Raw genomic sequence first — 20,068 nt, 5'->3', positions numbered from 1 at the left:
ACTCAGTAAATAAATAAATAAATAACACACTTTCCTTGTTGCATAATTTAAAATTATGGATGCATATGTAATAGAGGTAAAATTAAAACAAATTAAAATGTTAAAATAATGAGAACAATAAGTAACAGGAAAACACATGAAGAGAGTACAACACTAGCCTGCCCTCTGTCATTGTTTTCCTCATTTCGAGAGTAACAGTCTGAACAAGAAACACACCTCTATATGTGGAGCCTCTACCATAACCAGGAACCCTGAAAATCTAAGTCTGCCAATCATATGAAGTGCCTCCTCTTCAGACTGTAGTACTCCAAAAGCAGACAGCACAACTAAAATCCTCTCCTCCTCACATGTTTACTTTGCATATTTGCATATTCCAATTTGCACCCCCTTGCCTTTGTCCAGTCCACATTTCTGAGAGCTATACTGGTAGTGCCTCCCTGTCTCCATAACACAGCTCTATGCCTAGAGGCAGGTTTAGTCTCCATCAGAGTGCTTGCCAAGGTCTACATGTTCAATCACTGGCTAAAGCTCATCTTCTTCCCACAGGGATTGTCACCATTAACTCTTTCCAACATCTTCCCATCGGAATGGAAGCGTCACCTAACAAATGAAGCTCTGCTAATTGGTCTTTCCCCGAATACCTCTATGTTGTTGTTGTTGTTTAGTCGTTAAGTCGTGTCCGACTCTTCGTGACCCCACAAAGCCTTTTATGGGTTACGATGGGTTATGCCAATGCCAAATCAGCCGACAAGCAAAGGATCTGGGACGTAGAACTTCAAGAACATTTAGGTTCACTGGGCAAATCCAGTGTTGTAAAAAAAATGCCTTTATGACCAGTATAACACCACCTAAGTCTAGAAGTTTTTTTTACCTTAGCCAGATTTAATGTGTTGCCTTCTACCATGTTTCCCCGAAAATAAGACAGGGTCTTACATTAATTTTTGCTCCAAAAATGCATTAGGGCTTATTTTCAGGTTAGGTCTTATTTTCAGGGAAACAGGGTAATCTCCTGGGAGATTTCAATGAATACTCTATTCTGATCCTTACAAAGGTGGTGAAGTAGAAACAGTGGGCAATGTCCTCTTATACTGTAATTTCTATCGAGATCTCTGAAAGGACTTTCTCTCCCCTATTTTTCAAAAATTTCCAGGGAGATCCAAAATTTTATATTACTGTATTTTGCTGTTCTCCGATAAGGTTTCTTACATTACCAGTAAAGTGGCCAAATACTGCGCTGCCACAATAACTTGCCACAGTCTTCTGACCACATAAGGTCTTCGAGTGGCCCCGCCCTTGTTAGAGATGTCCTATTTAATTTACTTTCTTGGAGAGTTGGAGTGGCATACTGACCGTTATATGTGTCTCCTAATTTCATCCTATATCATGTGACTGCTGTGATGTTTTAAAAGCTTTTATATGTGTCAATGCTGCTGGCTAACTCAGAACTTCTTTTTAACTTTAATATCATAAAAGAGCCAGAGGGTGCATTAATGGTATCCTGTCTTGACCAATGTCTCTGATATTATGTGATTTTATCTAAATAATGTACAGTATTCTTATCTTCCTGGTCACTGACTGTAATATATGATAGACTGAATAAGGCTATAGCGTGAATATGTATGAAGTGAAATAACCTATTAGAGCACAATGCTATGCATGTATTTGAGAAATTAGACATAGTTTCTGAAGTGAACATAGGATTATAACCACAATATTACTTTCAAATGCTCCAGTCTCTTTTGAAACACTCTGATAAGGAGTTAGCCCACAGCCAAGTCATTTAGAAAGAGCACATTTCAACATTTCATGGTACTGAACAACACAGACTCATCTCAATGCTTTGAGAGCTCTTCCCTTTTTCCAGCAACAGGTATATCATCATCATCATCATCATTTTAGAACTACACAGCTAGTTCTATTTATTTATTTATTTATTTATTTATTTATTTATTTATTTATTTATTTATTTGTTTGTTTGTTTGTTTGTTTGTTTAAAATATTTCTGTCCTGCTTTTCTCCTTAAAAAGGACCCAAGGCGGCTGGCTTGTGAAGTCCAGCCCTGTAAAGGAGGCACAGCGGGGAACTGAAATCTCAAATTCTGGCTCCGCAGCCAGATACCTGAACCACCCAGCTATCCAGCAATTCCTATGCATTTTGTGCAGAACAGCACAACAGTGAAGTATAAATGAGCCACTATATCTCTAGCATTGCAAGCAACTACACCACAGAATAAATGAGCAAGCATATTTTGAACCTGAAATCTAGCCAATGAACTTTCAAGGTCTGAAAGTCTTAAAAATATACAAGCAGCCAAGAGATCTGTCTTGGATTAAAAACCAAGCCAAAAAGCCTCACTCCTTTATATTGCAATACCTTTTACTAATCAACAGCAATTCACTTTTGGCTGGCTGAAGTAAAAAAAAAACTATTTATAGTCTTCCAAGACAAAGATGCTCTGGCTCAAAGTAGACCCAAATGCCAAGGATTTGACATACAAGACAAATGTCAGCGTCTTCTGCTCAGTGGGAGTCTCTCCCTCTGCTTTTACACAAAATAAAGCTTCACTGTGATGCCAAAAATATCCACAAGCAAGCCACTGACTGCAAAGCTTAAACTATATCCTACAAAAGTTAATGAAACAAAGACTGCTCCATGATAAGAACTATCATGCATTCTACCACATCCATTTTTGCAAGCTGTCTTGAAACCATTAATCAATTTTATTCAAACCTAAGAACAGCATGTGCAGTAGGCTGATCTGTAGTATTCTGTACAGTTGTTAATACTATTTAGTTTAACAGTAACAAATGTAGTGTGTGAATTTTGTAAACATGGTGAAAATACAAAGATCGCTGTTGACAAAGCCCAGTGATTTGAAAATTACATCTAAAGTCATGGCCAAAAATATTGGCACCCTCGCAATTCTCTCAGAAAATGCAACCCTTCTCTCAGAAAATTGTTGCAGTTGCAAATGTTTTGGTACTCACATGTTCATTTCTTTGGTTTGTGTTGGAACAACACAAAAAAGAGAAGAAAAGTCAAATCTGATACAATTCCACACAGAAACCCAAAAATGCAACCTGAAAATACCAACCTTGCCTAAACAATTTTAAAACAGCAGCACAGAACAGAATCAGAAAACTGTAGAGCTGGAATGGACCTCAACTCCATGCAGAAGCAGGAAATTCAACATAAAGCAAACCTGACATTTGGCCATCTAACCCCCACTTAAAAATCTCCAGTGATGGAAAATGCATCACCTCCCAGGACAGACTGTTCTACTGTTGAGAAGTAAAGAAAACATTTAAAAAGGTAAGATCTTAAACTTATTCTGACTGAAGTGTAGTATAGGGTGTAAATTACCTTTAAAAATACCACTTTAAAATCAGAATTGTGCTTGTGACTGCTATATGAAATATGCACACATATGGCATCTGTGTGTGGATAGCTCAGTGTTTTAGGTAACTGGCTGTGGAGTCCGAGCTTGTGAATTTGATGCCCCACTGTGCCTCCTGCAAACAGAGCCAGCCTGTGTAGCCACGGGCAAGCTGCACAGTTCCAGGGCGCTCCCAGATGAAGGGAACGTTAAGCTACTTCTGAATATTCACTACTTGGAAAACCCTGAAAGGGGTTGCCATAAGTCAGAATTAACTTGATGGCACATGAAATTAATTTTGACACACACTCCTAAATGCCACCACTGAAAACTACAGGACTTTCTCTAGTTTTATATTAATAAATGTAGATAAATATTTTAAGGGAGTAACATTACCTATGATAGCCAAATTTAATTTCTCTCCAAATCAATTACCAAACAAGCACTCAGTGTTTGTGTAGATCAACTGTACTACTACTCACATTACAGATCAGAGGTATGGCAAGTAACAAAAACCAAGGATATCAAGGGCAGGGGGGAATCAGTTTATATCTGTTAACATTAATATCTATTTATGTCTAGCTTCGAGAAATAAAATCAAGATCTTAAGATTACTATAGTGAGACAAGCTATTTTCAACATGTGGTAACATTCAAAAACATGGAACAGAAAACAAATTATCCAATGCTGCCACCTACAGGATGGTAAACAAAGTAAAAAGTCAGTTTCCAGTTTCAGAATTATGCCATGAAAAATGACTGGAGTACTGTATATGAAAACACTGTAAGTGAACATAGCATTAAGAAACATTATGTAGTGTGAACAAGACCCACACCCTCAAAATATGAAGTTAAGACAGTAACACTGGTACAAACTAAATAATTTGCCAAATGGTAGGGCTTTTTACTATAGGTTTTCTTACTTATGACTATTTTTTTAAGTCATCAAAATTAAAGTTATTGGCTCATTGCTATCTGGAGACAGCCAGACGGAGACAATGGTCAGCAAATCTTTTTAAGACCTTAGGCTGGTTCATTTACTGCAGTGACATCTAGGTTCAGTTGTTTATCCCAAATGATTATCCCAAATGATTTCACTACTAGAGATGGGCATGAACTGGAAAACTGGTGGCTTGTGGTTGCCCATGACACCCCTCCCCCCCCCCAAAAAAAAACCCAATCAGTTTGCAATTTCTTTTACAGATTCATGCCAGGACGGAAACCACTTGTTTGCCCCCTTCCCCATTGCCTCTCTACCTCATCTTGAAGCAAACTTTACAAGCCAACAACTGCCATCCTGAGGGGCAGCAGGGGCCCGCTGCTTTGGTGCCTACACCTGCCTGCCAAGTTGAGCAGCAGGGACCGGCACACAAACAGCAGGCCCAGTTTGGGCTTACTGCTTGTGCACATGCGCCTGCCATTCAGCTGACAGGTGAGTGCAAATGCACAGGCAGCAAGCCCGGCTTCAAGTCTGGAATGGTTTAGGACCAGGCTAAATAAAACACTCTTTTCACCCATACGATCCTGCCCATACACTGCCTTCTGCTCAAACATGACAAAGAGAGGTTAAAGAGAGAGAGACAGAAGACCCTATTTCATACTAAGCTTCACAAACTATCATGACTGCTGGTTATAAGACCCTCCACAATAATTTTTAAGACATTCTCACGCAAAATAAAAACAGAAAGGATACAAGAAGAATGCAATACGGTTGAAAGAATGAAACAACACTGTGAATACAACATTGTTTTGTTGCACATGAACATAGTTTACTGTTCAAATCCATGCCACCATTTACTGTAAAGCATGGTTCGATTTGGTCTTTTCTGCAGATATAAAACAACTTTTCCCCTCATCTCACATGGTTCCCAACCCTCTATCATGTCCTCTGGGCATATACATTTGTGGCCTAACTGAGGAAAAGGGCTGTAATCCACAAAAGTTTGCACTAAAATAAATCTGCAAGTCTTTTAACGTGCGATTACTCTTTTATATTTACTTTTTTTACACATGCTGAAACAGACTCGGCCCAACCACTTCTTTGAAAGTTCCCAAGGGATGGCCACCCTCTTATCTATTCTTATGGCTTGCCAAAGCCAGATGGTGAGGGCTGTTAATTGGAAAAATCACTGCAGCTAGAGTTCCCATGTGAGCCTGTGTGTACACTATTATTCTGGAAAGATCTAGGTTTTATGACTCCTGATTGCTTGTAAGAGTTCATCACTGATAATTCAGCACATAATATCTTCTGTGTCCTTACTCTCTGCTGACTCGTTTTCAGATACGCACTTTTTGTATGCTCCATGTCCTGATTACTGTTCTGCTTTGTGAGGTCCAGTGCTTAAGTAAGTACAGCTTATAGGTATGGGCTTTTGTACAGCTGTCAGAAGTCTGCACGAATTCCCATGGCCAAAAAATCAAAGTAGGATGTAGTTTCCTGAGAGGCACTCTGTACTGAGCATAATGAGCAGGGAGACTACCAAACCCTAATGCCTTGCAGCTCCCACAGAGCTTGCCTCCCAGCCACTTCATAAAAACACAACATGTCTGAGGCTGAGCCTTTATTCCCCAACTGTAAGCGATTAAAAATACCTGAGAGGACTTTAACTTTTTGGCAAAAGCTCCCACGTCCTGAATACTGTTCTGCTTTGTGAGACTTCTGCGGGTCATAGTAAAAAAAAATATGAAACTCCCATGCCTGATACCTTTCTTATTCTGCCTGTCTGTATTCTCAAAAGATGTTGTGAAAGTTCATAATGCGGCTCCACATTTGATCCAAATAAATCGCCAGATTTCTCTGGTTTTGCAACAGAAGTAACATTTATTGGATTGTTTAATAACAGTCCTGTATCTATGAACATGTTCCAAGCTTTCTCCCCATCAGACAAACCAGTCAACAGGAGGTCTCCAATCTTCAAACTTAAAGGGGTTTCCACTTTGAACATTCCAAGGACCGGGCCACTCAGGTGGGGGGTATCCGGGTTTAATAATACTCCTTTCTCTCCTTCCAATAAGGGGGGTGGTGTCCTCCTCTTGAAAGTCCACCCAGTCACACTCCTGGGTGGGCTGCCCCGTCTGCCCGAATCCCTTCTGATGCATCGGTCACATCCTCCATTCTAATCTCTCTCTTCGCTCCCTCTCAAATTTCTCTTTCTCCTCCCTTAACTTGTTCCACCACTCCTTTGTCTCTCTCTCACCCCAGTATGATGGCTTGGGGGTTAGTTCTCTCCTTCTCTGCGCATCCATCTCTTCCTTTGGGACCCTCAGCTTTTCCACCTTCCCCGTCCAAGGGTCTTCAACCCATATCCATTCCCAATTCCCAGGTAACTCCCCTTCCCCTCCTTTTATATCTACCAACCCTGCCTCCACTACTTCCTGCCTTTTTTCTCCCACGCCCGCCAAGAAAGTCCTGGTCTATCTAACCATTAGTTCATTTAACTCTTTCTCTAGGTTCCCTGGGTCTGGTCTGGGTGGTCTTGTCTTCCTGGGTGGGGAAACTGGCGGGGTCTGACTTTCTTTCCCAGCGATTGACAGGAGGGACGGCACTCCCGTGAGAGGGGTCTCTCTCTCACACTTCTGGTCTCACAGACGTTCCCTGAATTGGTTTATTACATTATTTGTTCAATTTCATGTTGTTTCAATTTATATACTACCCCACAGTGCTTGACCACTCTCTAGGAAGTTTACAACATAATTATGCAAACAACACTTTGCCTTCAACCGCAACTGAGCTACGTACTCATCTTACCAACCTCAGAAGGATGGCAGGTGGAATCAACCTTAGACCAGCTACCTGAATCTGTCAGGACTGAATTCAGGCTGAAAGTAGAGGCTTGACTGCAGCACTGCAGTTTAACCACTGCACCATGGGGGTTTTCATTTGGTTTGTCTATTATTTCTTAAAATAGAATATTAAAAAAACCTTCTCCACAACTTGTGTATGAGTGTATAGATATTCTGTGACTAAATACTGGGATTCCCTGTACTGAATTCAGCCCTTGGCTACAATTGCTGTGCAATTTAGTTTCTGCTTGTGCCTCTGGGGAAGTAGAGTACTCAGGGTTTTGGATCTTGCTCTCTTAATAGCCATAAAGACACCTGGTCAGGTCTATACTTCCTCCAGCTTGGTTGTTGGCTAGTACATAGAAGGTGATACCTATACACTCTGCATGGTTAGGTCAAGTTCTGGAACATTGCCCATATACAGCACTCACTGCTAGGTGGTCTAGTATGGGCATACGCTTGCACCTTACTCTCAATTGGCCATCACAATGTTGTATCAGTAATACAAGGGGGAAAAACTGAGGGAGGCAAGTAGGCAAAGTTTGTCTCAAAGACTACTCCAATTTGACTAGATATTTCTATACAGACTGCCATCAACCACCAACTGTCCTAAGAAGAATCCCTGTGAATTCTGTATTGGTATTTTATTACTATTTTATCAATGTGACTTGTAAGCTGCCTTGAAACAACCTGTATCTTGAAAAGGGGATACAATAAATATGCTGAAAATGGAAGCGAATGTTGAAATCTTGGTGTAAGACTAGAGAACGTAGAAATGTTCCTTTTCTGCACTTCTACCACTCCCCAGTCAGTGGTCATGCTGGCTGGGGGATTCTGGGAGTTGCAGCCCCCAGCCAGTTACAACTCCTCTAAGCTATGGACAGAACACTGTTGAAAAAACCACATGTGTTGAGCAACTTACCAGTAATTGTGTATCCATAAGCAGCCAGCTGTCCAGCCATGTATTCTCCATCTGAACTATTATGAGAACATCCCCATGTGCGTACCCAAATTTTTTGTACACCAGGAATAACACTGTCAGACAAAAAGACACAATGTTAAGTTTATTCCACCTCCATTACAAATATTTAATCATTGTAAACTATAAGCACAAGAAACTGTAGTACTTGACAAAGAAACTACTCTGATTAGACATGGGTGCTTCGTATTCATATCCAGGAGATACAAATATGAAGCGCAGCACCACAGTTGCCACAGCAGTCCATTCCCTCCCACCAGAGTCAGCCTAGTCCACATGGCGTGCACATCTATCTGCTTCGTTGTCACTCCAATTGCAGAAGCAGTCTGGCTGGCTCTTCCCTGCCTCTCCCCACAGCCAACCGCTCAGCAGCTGAGCGGGAAGACTCATCTTCCCACCACCTTGCTGAAGTGGTCGGTTGTGGGGGCAAGCGGAAAAGTTCCAGCCAGACTAATTCTGCAACTGGTGCAATGATGAATCTGACAGATGTGCATGCAAGTGTGGAGCCAGTGTGTGGACCAGGCTGGTTTTAGGGAGAAGGAATGGAGCATCGTGGCACCTGTGTTGCCATGCTTTGTATTCGTATTCCCTGGATATTAATATGAAGCACCCATGTCTAACCATACTATACTATTGGTTAACTCTTTACACATATTGAACTAAATAAAAATATTATTTATAGGTCCGAACCCAAAGTTTCAATGTAATAGTAACAAACATACAAGGACAGAAAAGAAAGTCCTGAAATGCTTAAAAAACCCAGCAAGTCATAAGAAAGGCAGGTATTGTATTCCAACTAAGGCAAGAGTTACAGAAGGGCAACAAGGCTATAGAGATAAATGGAGATATTATTGTAAGAGATTAGGAAAAACCACTGGGCCACTCAGGTATGATCTAAACCAAATCCCTTATGAATACACAGTGGAAGTAAAGAACAGATTTAAGGAACTAGATTTGGTGGACAGAGTGCCTGAAGAACTTTGGATAGAGGCTCGTAACATTGTCCAGGAGGCAGCAACGAAAACCATCCCAAAGAAAAGGAAATGCAAGAAAGCAAAGTGGCTGTCCAACGAGGCCTTAGAAATAGCAGAGAGGAGAAGGGAAGCAAAATGCAAGGGAGATAGGGAAAGTTACAGAAACTTGAATTCAGACTTCCAAAGAATAGCAAGGAGAGACAAGAGGGCCTTCTTAAATGAACAATGCAAAGAAATAGAGGAAGATAACAGAAAAGGAAAGACCAGAGATCTGTTCAGGAAAATTGGACATATTAGAGGAACATTTTGCGCAAAGATGAACATGATAAAAGACAAAAATGGGAGGGACCTAACAGAAGCAGAAGACGTCAAGAAGAGGTGGCAAGAATACACAGAGGAATTATATCAGAAAGATGTGGATATCCCGGACAACCCAGACAATGTAGTTGCTGACCTTGAGCCAGACATCCTGGAGAGCGAAGTCAAGTGGGCCTTAGAAAGCCTGGCTAACAACAAGGCCAGTGGAGGTGATGGCATTCCAGTTGAACTATTTAAAATCTTGAAAGATGATGCTGTTAAGGTGCTACATTCAATATGCCAGCAAGTTTGGAAAACTCAACAGTGGCCAGAGGATTGGAAAAGATCAGTCTACATCCCAATCCCAAAGAAAGGCAGTGCCAAAGAATGCTCCAACTACCGTACAATTGCACTCATTTCACACGCTAGCAAGGTTATGCTCAAAATCCTACAAGGTAGGCTTCAGCAGTATGTGGACCGAGAACTCCCAGAAGTACAAGCTGGATTCCGAAGAGGCAGAGGAACTCGAGACCAAATTGCTAACTTGCGCTGGATTATGGAGAAAGCCAGAGAGTTCCAGAAAAATATCTACTTCTGCTTCATTGACTATGCGAAAGCCTTTGACTGTGAGGACCACAGCAAACTATGGCAAGTCCTTAAAGAAATGGGAGTGCCTGACCACTTTATCTGTCTCCTGAGAAACCTATATGTGGGACAGGAAGCAACAGTTAGAACTGGTCATGGAACAACTGAGTGGTTCAAAATTGGGAAAGGAGTACGGCAAGGCTGTATATTGTCCCCCAGCTTATTTAACTTATATGCAGAATACATCATGCGGAAGGCTGGACTGGAAGAAACCCAAGCCGGAATTAAGATTGCCGGAAGGAATATCAACAACCTCCGATATGCAGATGATACCACTCTGATGGCAGAAAGTGAGGAGGAATTAAAGAACCTTGTAATGAGAGTGAAAGAGGAGAGTGCAAAAAACGGTCTGAAACTCAACATCAAAAAAACTAAGATCATGGCCACTGGTCCCATCACGTCCTGGCAAATAGAAGGGGAAGATATGGAGGCAGTGTCAAATTTTATCTTCCTGGGCTCCATGATCACTGCAGATGGAGACAGCAGCCCTGAAATTAAAAGACGCCTTCTTCTTGGGAGGAAAGCGATGACAAATCTTGACAGCATCTTGAAAAGCAGAGACATCACCTTGCCAACAAAAGTCCGAATAGTCAAAGCTATGGTTTTTCCTGTTGTGATGTATGGAAGTGAGAGCTGGACCATAAAGAAAGCAGACCGCCGAAGAATTGATGCCTTTGAATTGTGGTGCTGGAGGAGGCTCTTGAGAATCCCCTGGACTGCAAGGAGAACAAACCTATCCATTCTGAAGGAAATCAATCCTGAGTGCTCACTGGAAGGACAGATCCTGAAGCTGAGGCTCCAGTACTTTGGCCATCTAATGAGAAGAAAAGACTCCCTGGAAAAGACCCTGATGTTGGGAAAGTGTGATGGCAAGAGGAGAAGGGGACGACCGAGGATGAGATGGCTGGACAGTGTCTGCGAAGCAACCAAGATGAACCTGACACAACTCCGGGAGGCAGTAGAAGACAGGAGGGCCTGGCGTGCTCTGGTCCATGGGGTCACGAAGAGTCGGACACGACTAAACGACTAAACACACACAAAAACACACATTATTGTAAGTAATATCCCCTCAACTTTCTGGTATTCATCAAATATGGAAAACAAATTAAAAAGTCAGAATCTATGAATTTAGAGAGTTAGTTTGGGGCTTCAGTACTCCACTGTGTATCCCAGAAGAGCCAGCCTATGTAGCCTTGGGCAAGCTGTGCAGTCCCAGGATACCTGTAGAATATGAGGATGATAAACCACTTCTGAGTAAAAGTGAATATAAATTCTGTAAAATGAATATAAATTATGTTTATGAAAGACATGACTGCTAAAAAAATACACAGCAGCAGTCACACACAATAGCTATCAAACATCATACCTAATAGCCAATTACTTTGCTGTATCACAACTTCTCGTAGTCTTTGCTATTTGCTAAAAGGTCAAGGTGATGGACAATAGACCCCTTAAGGGAAAGAGCTCCAGAGACAAGATACAATCACTGAAATGACTGTATTGCCTGTATCTACTACCTTGAGGTCCAGGACACAACACGATCCATGACCTCCTATAATGATCTGGATGCCCAGGCTGTCTTATATGGAGGACCAAGTCCTTCGGTTGCCATGGCTCACGGTTACTGACAGATCAAAAGCTGAATACCAACACCCTGACTGAAGAGGTGAAGCAACAGAGTAACACGAGGGGGGGTCTTTTGATGGCCATGGTAGCAAGATGAAATAAAAGAGAGACTGACAGCCAGATAGAAAGAACATTTTCAAAACAAAAATACCAGTCTTCGTTTCAAGTATAAAGTATTTGAAAGGTTGTAAGTACTGCTTGTTCCTTATCTCTATTTCAATTCAGCAACAACTTTCAAAGGAAGAACTATACCTGTCACTGGGGGGATCATCATCTGCTTCTACATTCTTTTGTAAATGGCGTTTTCGCACTTTAGGAACAACATTTTTTCTCCTAAACTGTTGGTCATATGGTTTCAAATCTTGTGCTGACACAATATCTTCAATGTCATCAAGAAAAGAATTGCAGACAGCAGGCATCTTCTAGAAAATATGAATTAATAACCAGTTAAAACAAAAGGGGGGGGGGGAAACAATGATTGGACAAAGACATTTTTTTTCTTATCTGCTTAATAATAGCATATATTCTGATGATACAAACTATACGCTGGAGCCTTATTGATATAAGTGTCAACTAGAAATGGGGGTATTCGTATTTGAATACAAATACCCCCGCAAAGCTGGACATAACAAGGGTCTGACCCCTTGGGGCCGGACCGTCCACTCACCCATCTGCTGCTGCCACAGCTCCGTGCTCCCTTTCAATTGCTCCGGAGCTTGCGGTCGACTAGTTACTAGTCAGCATAGCAAGGAGGCTCATCTTCCCTCCTTCTGCCAGGAGTGGCTGGTCAACTGCAAGCTCCGGAGCGATTGGAAGGGAGTGCAGAGCCGCAGCAGCAGCGGACAGGTGAGTGGACGGTCCGGCCCCCTCGTTATGTCCACCTGTGTGGGAGTATTTGTATTCGAATACCCCCATCTCTAGTGTCAACACAATTTTTAAGAATACCCAAATACCCTTATTTATTATTCCATATTTTATTCTCTCTCTCAGAAAAAAGTTTTCAAATTAATTGACCTAAATAAAATTAAAGGAATATACAGATAGTCATAGCTGCACATCTCTGGCTTGTATGCCTACTGTGGTAGCTTGCCAATTTCAAATAAAAATGATTTCTCAACAATAAAAAAGTAGGTTAATTTACAAAGCACGTTTCTGTTGAGATTTTTATATGAAAATGTATTAATGTTGTATAGTTAAATGTAAAATGGCTGATTCTGCCTGAGTCACTGTACTGATTGTATTCAGATGTGGGTATCAAGGATTAAGACTTAATGTTGTACAACTCTGTACATGATGAAACTTGGTGTAACAGAAAATGAAGTAATGTATTTTCTGATTGGTCACAGAAATGTACATAAGTCATGTGTAAAATGAACGTCTTTATCCGCTGTAAGTCAGATCACTTTTTCCTATGCTGTGTGTTGTTTCATGTCATGTTATGCTGTCAGAGGAATGTCTATTCTCTATGTATATATGTAAATAAACTAAGTTATTGGTTTTACTTTCTCAGTGTTATAAGTATCTCTGCTAACCAATATCTCCGTACTCTGTTGATGTTATGAGAATACACGCTATAATCAAAAATCTCAACAGTTTCAAGGTTCACTAATTTCCCTGCAGAAAATAAGAGAAAATTACTAACAGCAATTGCACACACCTTGTCAGTTACTAAGGCTGAAATAAAATGATGGTAGTGTTTTTTAACTATGTTAGTCTAAATAATATAGGGGACATGGTGGCACTGCCGGCTAAACCGCAGAAGCCTGTGCTGCAGGGTCAGAAGACCAAGCAGTCATAAGATCGAATCCACGCAACGGAGTGAGCGCCCGTTGCTTGTCCCAGCTCCCGCCAACCTAGCAGTTCGAAAGCATGCAAATGCAAGTAGATAAATAGGGACCACCTCGGTGGGAAGGTAACAGCGTTCCATGTCTAAGTCACACTGGCCATGTGACCACGGAAGATTGTCTTCGGACAAAAAAAAAACGTTGGCTCTATGGCTTGGAAACGGGGATGAGCACCGCCCCCTAGAGTCAAACACGACTGGACAAAAATTGTCAAGGGGAACCTTTACCTTTACCTTAGTCTAAATAATGGAAAAGTCAGCCCCTCCGCAGCTGTTCTCTTTTCAATCAAGTGACAGAAGGTTTCTGTGATGACTTTGATTGAGTTATCTAATTGGCAGCACACCTACCCATTTTGATTCCTGTTCCAGTCATTTTGCTTAGAAATTGGCTTGAGCTGTATCTCCACCTGTTGTGGATGGTTTTTCAGGAAAGTACCTTGAGGAGTGATTGCTGTCCCCTGCTTCTTTCTTGCGAAAGAAGTAAAAACCGTCTGGACTCTTTTGTTGGAATACTGCCCAATTAACCTTTTTAAAATTCCAAGAGGAAGGCAATTTCACATATTTTTATATCCTAATTCTTATTGATTGGTCTTCAGAAAGAGAAAATGCATTGAATTTGTCTTTGTGGGGACTGGGGGAAAGCGTCAAATAGATGCAAAGACACATCTGCTGAGAATGGTATTTGATAATAAATGCTTCAACATTAACCTAAACAATGTCTGTTGATGCTTTTAAACTCACTTTGGGAGCTGGCAAGATAGATCAAAGAGTTAGTTTGGGGCTTCAGTACTCCACTGTGTATCCCAGAACAGCCAGCCTGTGTAGCCTTGGGCAAGCTGTGCAGTCCCAGGATACCTGTAGAATAAGAGGATGGCAAACCACTTTACTTTACTTTACTTAAATTGGATTTATACCCTGCCCCTCTAGACCAATACTTCTGAGTATTCTCTACCTAAGAAACCTTGACAATGTCACCATGACTCAGAATTCACTTGATGGCACACATATTTAATTCACTATGAAAACAAAGTTAAACTTTCCTTATTGGAAGCCAGGGAAGATCTTGTCTAATTATGCTAGCAGTGATCCGGATAGACAACTTTCCGTAATACCATTAATATATTACAGAAGTTTTTTCTCTTCTAAAATGCAGTGTCCTTATTTATTCTTCTTTTTATTAAACACATGAAACAAAACATGTAAGAAAAAGCTTTAAATATCTAGTTAGCAACTGTACCTACTTCAGCTGTTACAAATATCTTGAACTTAAATAATATGGTGCACAATATACCATATTAAAATATTTTTAAAAATAAGGTTTAAAATATTTAGAATACTGTTTTAAAATATTTAAACAAGACCAACATTTCCAAAAGCATCAAAAAGAAAATTAACTGCACATGTAGAAGGAAGTAAATAATTGTTTCTAACAGTGATAGATTAGGCATCCTTCAGTCTTGAGAGACTATGGTAACGTGCTCTGAATAGAGGACTTGGAACAGTGTCTAGCGTGGCTGAGGAGGCCAATTTGAGAGTGATAATTCCTTCCACACTGAAGACAAATACAATCTGTCCCCTGCCCAACTCCCTGATTTGGCTGATTCAGGACTTCCTCTTTGCCTTGGCCTGCTGGACAAGGGTCTTTTCAAAATGGGAGAGGCCATGATGCACCGCCTACCTCCAGGCTGAATACTCAGATGTCAAAAGTTTCCCATTGACATCTGTTGAGGTCCATTCCTAAGGCCTTCCGATCCTGCTTGCAGATATGCTTGTACAGCAGCTATGGTCTCCCTCTGGGGTGATTTCCCTGCACTGATACAGGAGATCTTTTGGAATCCGACCGTCAGCCATTCTCACAACATGCCCAAGCCAACATAGACATCACTGTTTCAGTAATGTATACATGCTAAAAATTCCATCTCATTCTAGGACTACTTTATTTGGAACTTTATCCTGCTAGGTGATACCAAAAATGTGTCAGAGACAGGGCATATGGAACGTGTTCAGCTTCCTCTCCTGCCATGCACAAACGGAAGAAAAAGCATATTTTTCCACACCCCCTCATCATGACAGTGATAGATACTAAATATAATTATTAGATATATTACTGCAATATTTAAGAATTAATAATATAAGAAAATCATGGAAGGGGAAATGTGCATGGAAACAGATTATTAACCAGTGAAGGTATTGCAGAAAGTTTAGCAAGATCATAGGAGAAGCTGATTATAGTTAAACACTCGAGGCACATATAGAATCATTTGTACTATAGAAGATTGATAAGGTCACCTGTGCAAATCACATAATCTTTAAAGCAGGAACTTGACGCAGTTCCAGTATCCTCTTCAGCAACATTTCACGCCAGGATGCTTTCTAGGGCAAAACTGCCAGCAGTCTGTTGTCTTATGCAGTATGATCTCCCCAGATATATATCATAAATGTATTTAGGAATGCAGGAAATCTTAAAGAACTTTTCAGCCTGAGAAAGAACCTGTGTTTAGATAGGTCTTTGGAGACCCAGAAGATTTCCCTCCTGTCCGTTTATTTCCAAGTCCCAGTTCAACCTTTTTTGAAATGGAATCCTGTACAGTATATGGACACTTGTAAAAAGTATCGTTTGATTGAGCTATAGGTTTGGTATTTTAAAGCATTTAGTAAAGTTGTAGTCCTATCCTCATTTGCCTGAGAGTAAGCCTTATTGAAGTGTGTGAGACTTAATTCGAGCAGTTAGATTTAGATTTGCCTGACGCCAGCCTCAAAAACATCCCCTGGAACTCCTCCGGTAACGTCCGGTTTTCCTGCAAATTACTGCAGTCTTTCCCTAAGGGTTGAATTTTAAGACTCCTCCTGCCAACCTTGCCCTCGACTGCCCATCTTCTGCCGTCAAAGAAAGGAGGGGAAAAGACGGGGGGGGCAAGTCCACCTCCCAGCTGCTCTTCGAGACCCACCTGCAAAACTTAACGCAGCTCCTCAGTTCACATGGACGACGCCATGATAAGGCCCCGCCCGCTGACACGTGAAAAAAATGGCAACGCTACGGTGTCTCGGAGAGAACAATCCTTTTCGTACAGCGTTTCCGCTCGAAACCAGAGGGTCCCGCAGGGAGATAGCGCAAGAAAAAGCAGCGTATTTTTTCGACCCCCCCTCATCAATTTTTCCTTCTTTTGTGAAGGCCGATATCATATATTCCTGAAGGATGAAGATGCATTTTATTTTTATCCCTTTTCATCCATGATCTCCGGCATTTTAAAGTTATGCTGAGTTTTGCAGCGACAAAGTTCTTCCTCTCTTTCCCATAATAGTGACGTTTGTGAGTTACATTAAGATCAGGAAACCATTCTTGATCCTATTGCCTAGGTGCGTCAAAGCCCTCATAGTCAACGAAAGAGTGGGAAAAGTTGTACTGGGATACAATCTCAAATATGATAGAATGATTTCAATATGAATCCAAGGCACACCTTTCAACATCACAGTAATCCAAGTTTATGCACCAACCACCAATGCTGAAGAGGCTGAAATCGACCAATTCTATGAAGACTTGCAACACCTTCTAGAACTGACACCAAAGAAAGATGCTCTTTGTATTCGCGAAGGCTTTCACGGCGGGGATCCAATGGTTGTTGTGGGTTTTTCGGGCTCTTTGATCGTGTTCTGAAGGTTGTTCTTCCTAACGTTTTGCCAGTCTCTGTGGCCGGCATCTTCAGAGGACAGCAGAGCACAGAGTGCTGTCCTCTGAAGATGCCGGCCACAGAGATAGCGAAACGTTAGGAAGAACAACCTTCAGAACATGGCCAAAGAGCCCGAAAAACTCACAACAACCAAAGATGCTCTTCTCATTATAGGGGACTGGAATGCTAAAATAGGGAGTCAAGAGATAAAAGGAAAAACAGAAGTTTCACTTGGAGTTCAAAACGAACCAGGTCAAGGGTAACAGAGTTTTGTCAAGAGAACAAGCTGGCCACCACAAACACTTTTCCAACAACACAAGAGGCGACTCTACACATGGACCAGATTGGCAATACTGAAATCAGATTGATTATGTTCTCTGCATCCAAAGATGGAGAAGCTCTATACAGTCAGCAAAAACAAGACCTGGAGCTGATTGTGGCTCTGATCAGCAGCTTCTCATAGCAAAATTCAAGCTTAAACTGAAGAGAGTAGGAAAAACCACCGGACTACTCAGGTATAATCTAAACCTAAGGTTCTTAACCTTTGTTACTCAGATGTTTTTGAACTGCAACTCCCAGAAACCCCAGCCAGCACAGTTGGTGGTGAAGGCTTCTGGGAGTTGCAGTCCAAAACTCCTGAGTAACCCAAGGTTAAGAACCAGTGATCTAAACCAAATCCCTTATGAATACACAGTGGAAGTGAAGAACAGATTTAAAAAACTAGATTTGGTGGACAGAGTGCCTGAAGAACTATGGATGGAGGCTTCTAACATTGTACAGGAAGCAGCAACAAAAACCATTCCAAAGAAAAGGAGATGCAAGAAAGCAAACTGGCTGTCCAACAAGGCCTTACAAATAGCAGAGAGAAGGGAAACAAAATGCAAGGGAGATAGGGAAAGTTACAGAAAAATGAATACAGACTTCCAAAGAATAGCAAGGAGAGACAAGAGGGCCTCCTTAAATGAACAATGCAAAGAAATAGAGGAAAATAATAGAAAAGGAAAAACCAGAGATCTGTTCAGGAAAATCAGAGATATTAAAGGAACATTTTGAGGAAAGATGAACAAGATAAAGGACAAAAATGGGAGAAACCTTACAGAAGCAGAAGACATCAAGAAGAAGTGGCAAGAATACACAGAGAAATTATACCAGAATGATATGGATGTGCCTGAAAACCCAGATAGTATTGTTGCTGACCTTGAGTCAGACATCCTGGAAAGTGAAGTCAAGTGAGCCTTAGAAAGCATGGCTAACAACAAGGCCAGTCGAGTTAATGGCATTCCAGTTGAACTATTTAAAATCTTAAAAGATGAGGCTGTTAAGGTGCTACACTCAATATGCCACCAAGTTTGGAAAACTCAACAGTGGCCAGAGGACTGGAAAAGATCAGTCTACAACCCAATCCCAAAGAAGGGCAGTGCCAAAGAATGCTCCAACTACCATACAATTGCACTCATCTCACACGCTAGCAAGGCTATGCTCAAAATACTACAAGGCAGGCTTCAGCAGTATGTGGACCGAGAACTCCCAGAAGTACAAGCTGGATTTCGAAGGGGCAGAGGAACTAGAGACCAAATTGCTAACATGCGCTGGATTATGGAGAAAGTCAGAGTGTTCCAGAAAAACATCTACTTCTGCTTCATTACTATTCAAAAGTCTTTGACTGTGTGGACCGCAGCAAACTATGGCAAGTCCTTAAAGAAATGGGAGTGCCTGACCACCTTATCTATCTCTTGAGAAACCTATATGTGGGACAGGAGGCAACAGTTAGAACTGAATACGGAACAACTGATTGGTTCAAAATTGGGAAAGGAGTACGACAAGGCTGTATATTGTCTCCCTGCTTATTTAACTTATATGCAGAAAAAGAGAGGCCACTTACCTGTAAATCTGGTTCTTAGAGTGGTCATTGTTAATTCACAGCAATAGGTTTTAGTGTTCCTGTGCAGAGACTCTAAATTTCTCTCTTCTTCTTTTTTTCTTTTTCTTTTTACTCACAGAAGAGAAAAACTGAGGAAGGCCTTGTGAAGGATTCTAACTATTTTTTCTTTTCTTTTCAGATGAACAACTGAAGCTCCATAGCCACAGTGCTGCTGCAGCAGTGGCAAAACAAAGGAACTGAGGCACTCTGTGCCATGGGTGGGGGCACGTGCGACAGGAGGGAGGTCATAAGAACATGTGTTAAAGCTTTAGAAGTTTCTGAAAGTCTCTGCGCAGGTGCACAAAAACCCATTTGTGTGTACTGTATTTACAGAGACCACAAAGAAGAAATCTTATTAGGGTCAGTATAAGTCCAAAGCCCCTTGTCTCTGACTTACAGGCAAATCACCAACAGCAATTGGCTCAGTATTGTAGATACATTTGGCTCTAGTACTGATGGTCTGGGAGCTTCTAAAGACTGATGATCTAGCCACCTGTACATCAGCACACCATTTGGAATGCACACCTTAATTTGGTATGAAAGCATTTGAGTGTGTCAGGGAAGCTGAGAGAAGTACCTTCAGGACAATAGACTATGTCGACAATGCAGACTTCAAGCAGCATCGCCCAAGGGAGACACCAGGCTAAAATACATCTATTTTCTTCAGGAATTAACAGTCCCACCAGTTGGGATAATTTATAGTTCCAGTGGTGATAGGTGGAGAAATTCTTGAAGGGCAGCTTCTTGGAAGAGCAGATGAGAGGTGAAGTTGGTACAGAACCTTTCACAGATAGTAATTTTTTAAAATACCTTGCTCTAATCATTGATCCAAAAAGCTGAAAAAGGAAGAAAGCTGACAGGAGAAAAATCAGTTGTTTCAGAATGGGATATTGGAAGTGGGCTTTACAGATACTGTGGAAAGTCAGAAAAACAGCTGTGTGGGTTCTGTATTAAATC

The 20,068-nt window shown here is 41.3% G+C and overlaps 1 protein-coding gene across 6 annotated transcripts in view; it reads right to left on the bottom strand.

Moving 5' to 3' along the window:
- Positions 1 to 16,573, bottom strand: part of CDKAL1 (CDKAL1 threonylcarbamoyladenosine tRNA methylthiotransferase) — a 356,111-nt gene extending 339,538 nt beyond the window's left edge. Inside the window, exons 1-4 of one of the 6 annotated variants that reach the window (XM_020781666.3) lie at positions 16,471 to 16,513; positions 14,264 to 14,377; positions 11,932 to 12,101; positions 8,081 to 8,193 (exon numbers count right to left, since the gene is read on the bottom strand). In XM_020781666.3, coding sequence (XP_020637325.3) covers positions 8,081 to 8,193; positions 11,932 to 12,098 — 280 coding nt within the window. In that variant the 5' untranslated portion in view covers positions 12,099 to 12,101; positions 14,264 to 14,377; positions 16,471 to 16,513. Of the gene's footprint in view, positions 1 to 8,080; positions 8,194 to 11,931; positions 12,102 to 13,870; positions 14,005 to 14,263; positions 14,378 to 15,200; positions 15,330 to 15,811 lie in introns of those variants that run through there. The other 5 variants (XM_072998681.2, XM_072998682.2, XM_078393501.1 and 2 more) reach the window with 5 other exon arrangements.
- Between the last annotated feature and the right edge of the window lie 3,495 nt (positions 16,574 to 20,068).

Source organism: Pogona vitticeps, chromosome 4 (assembly GCF_051106095.1).
Source record: "Pogona vitticeps strain Pit_001003342236 chromosome 4, PviZW2.1, whole genome shotgun sequence".
NCBI classification, from domain to species: domain Eukaryota; kingdom Metazoa; phylum Chordata; class Lepidosauria; order Squamata; family Agamidae; genus Pogona; species Pogona vitticeps.
This window is presented reverse-complemented; position numbering and strand designations above follow the sequence as displayed.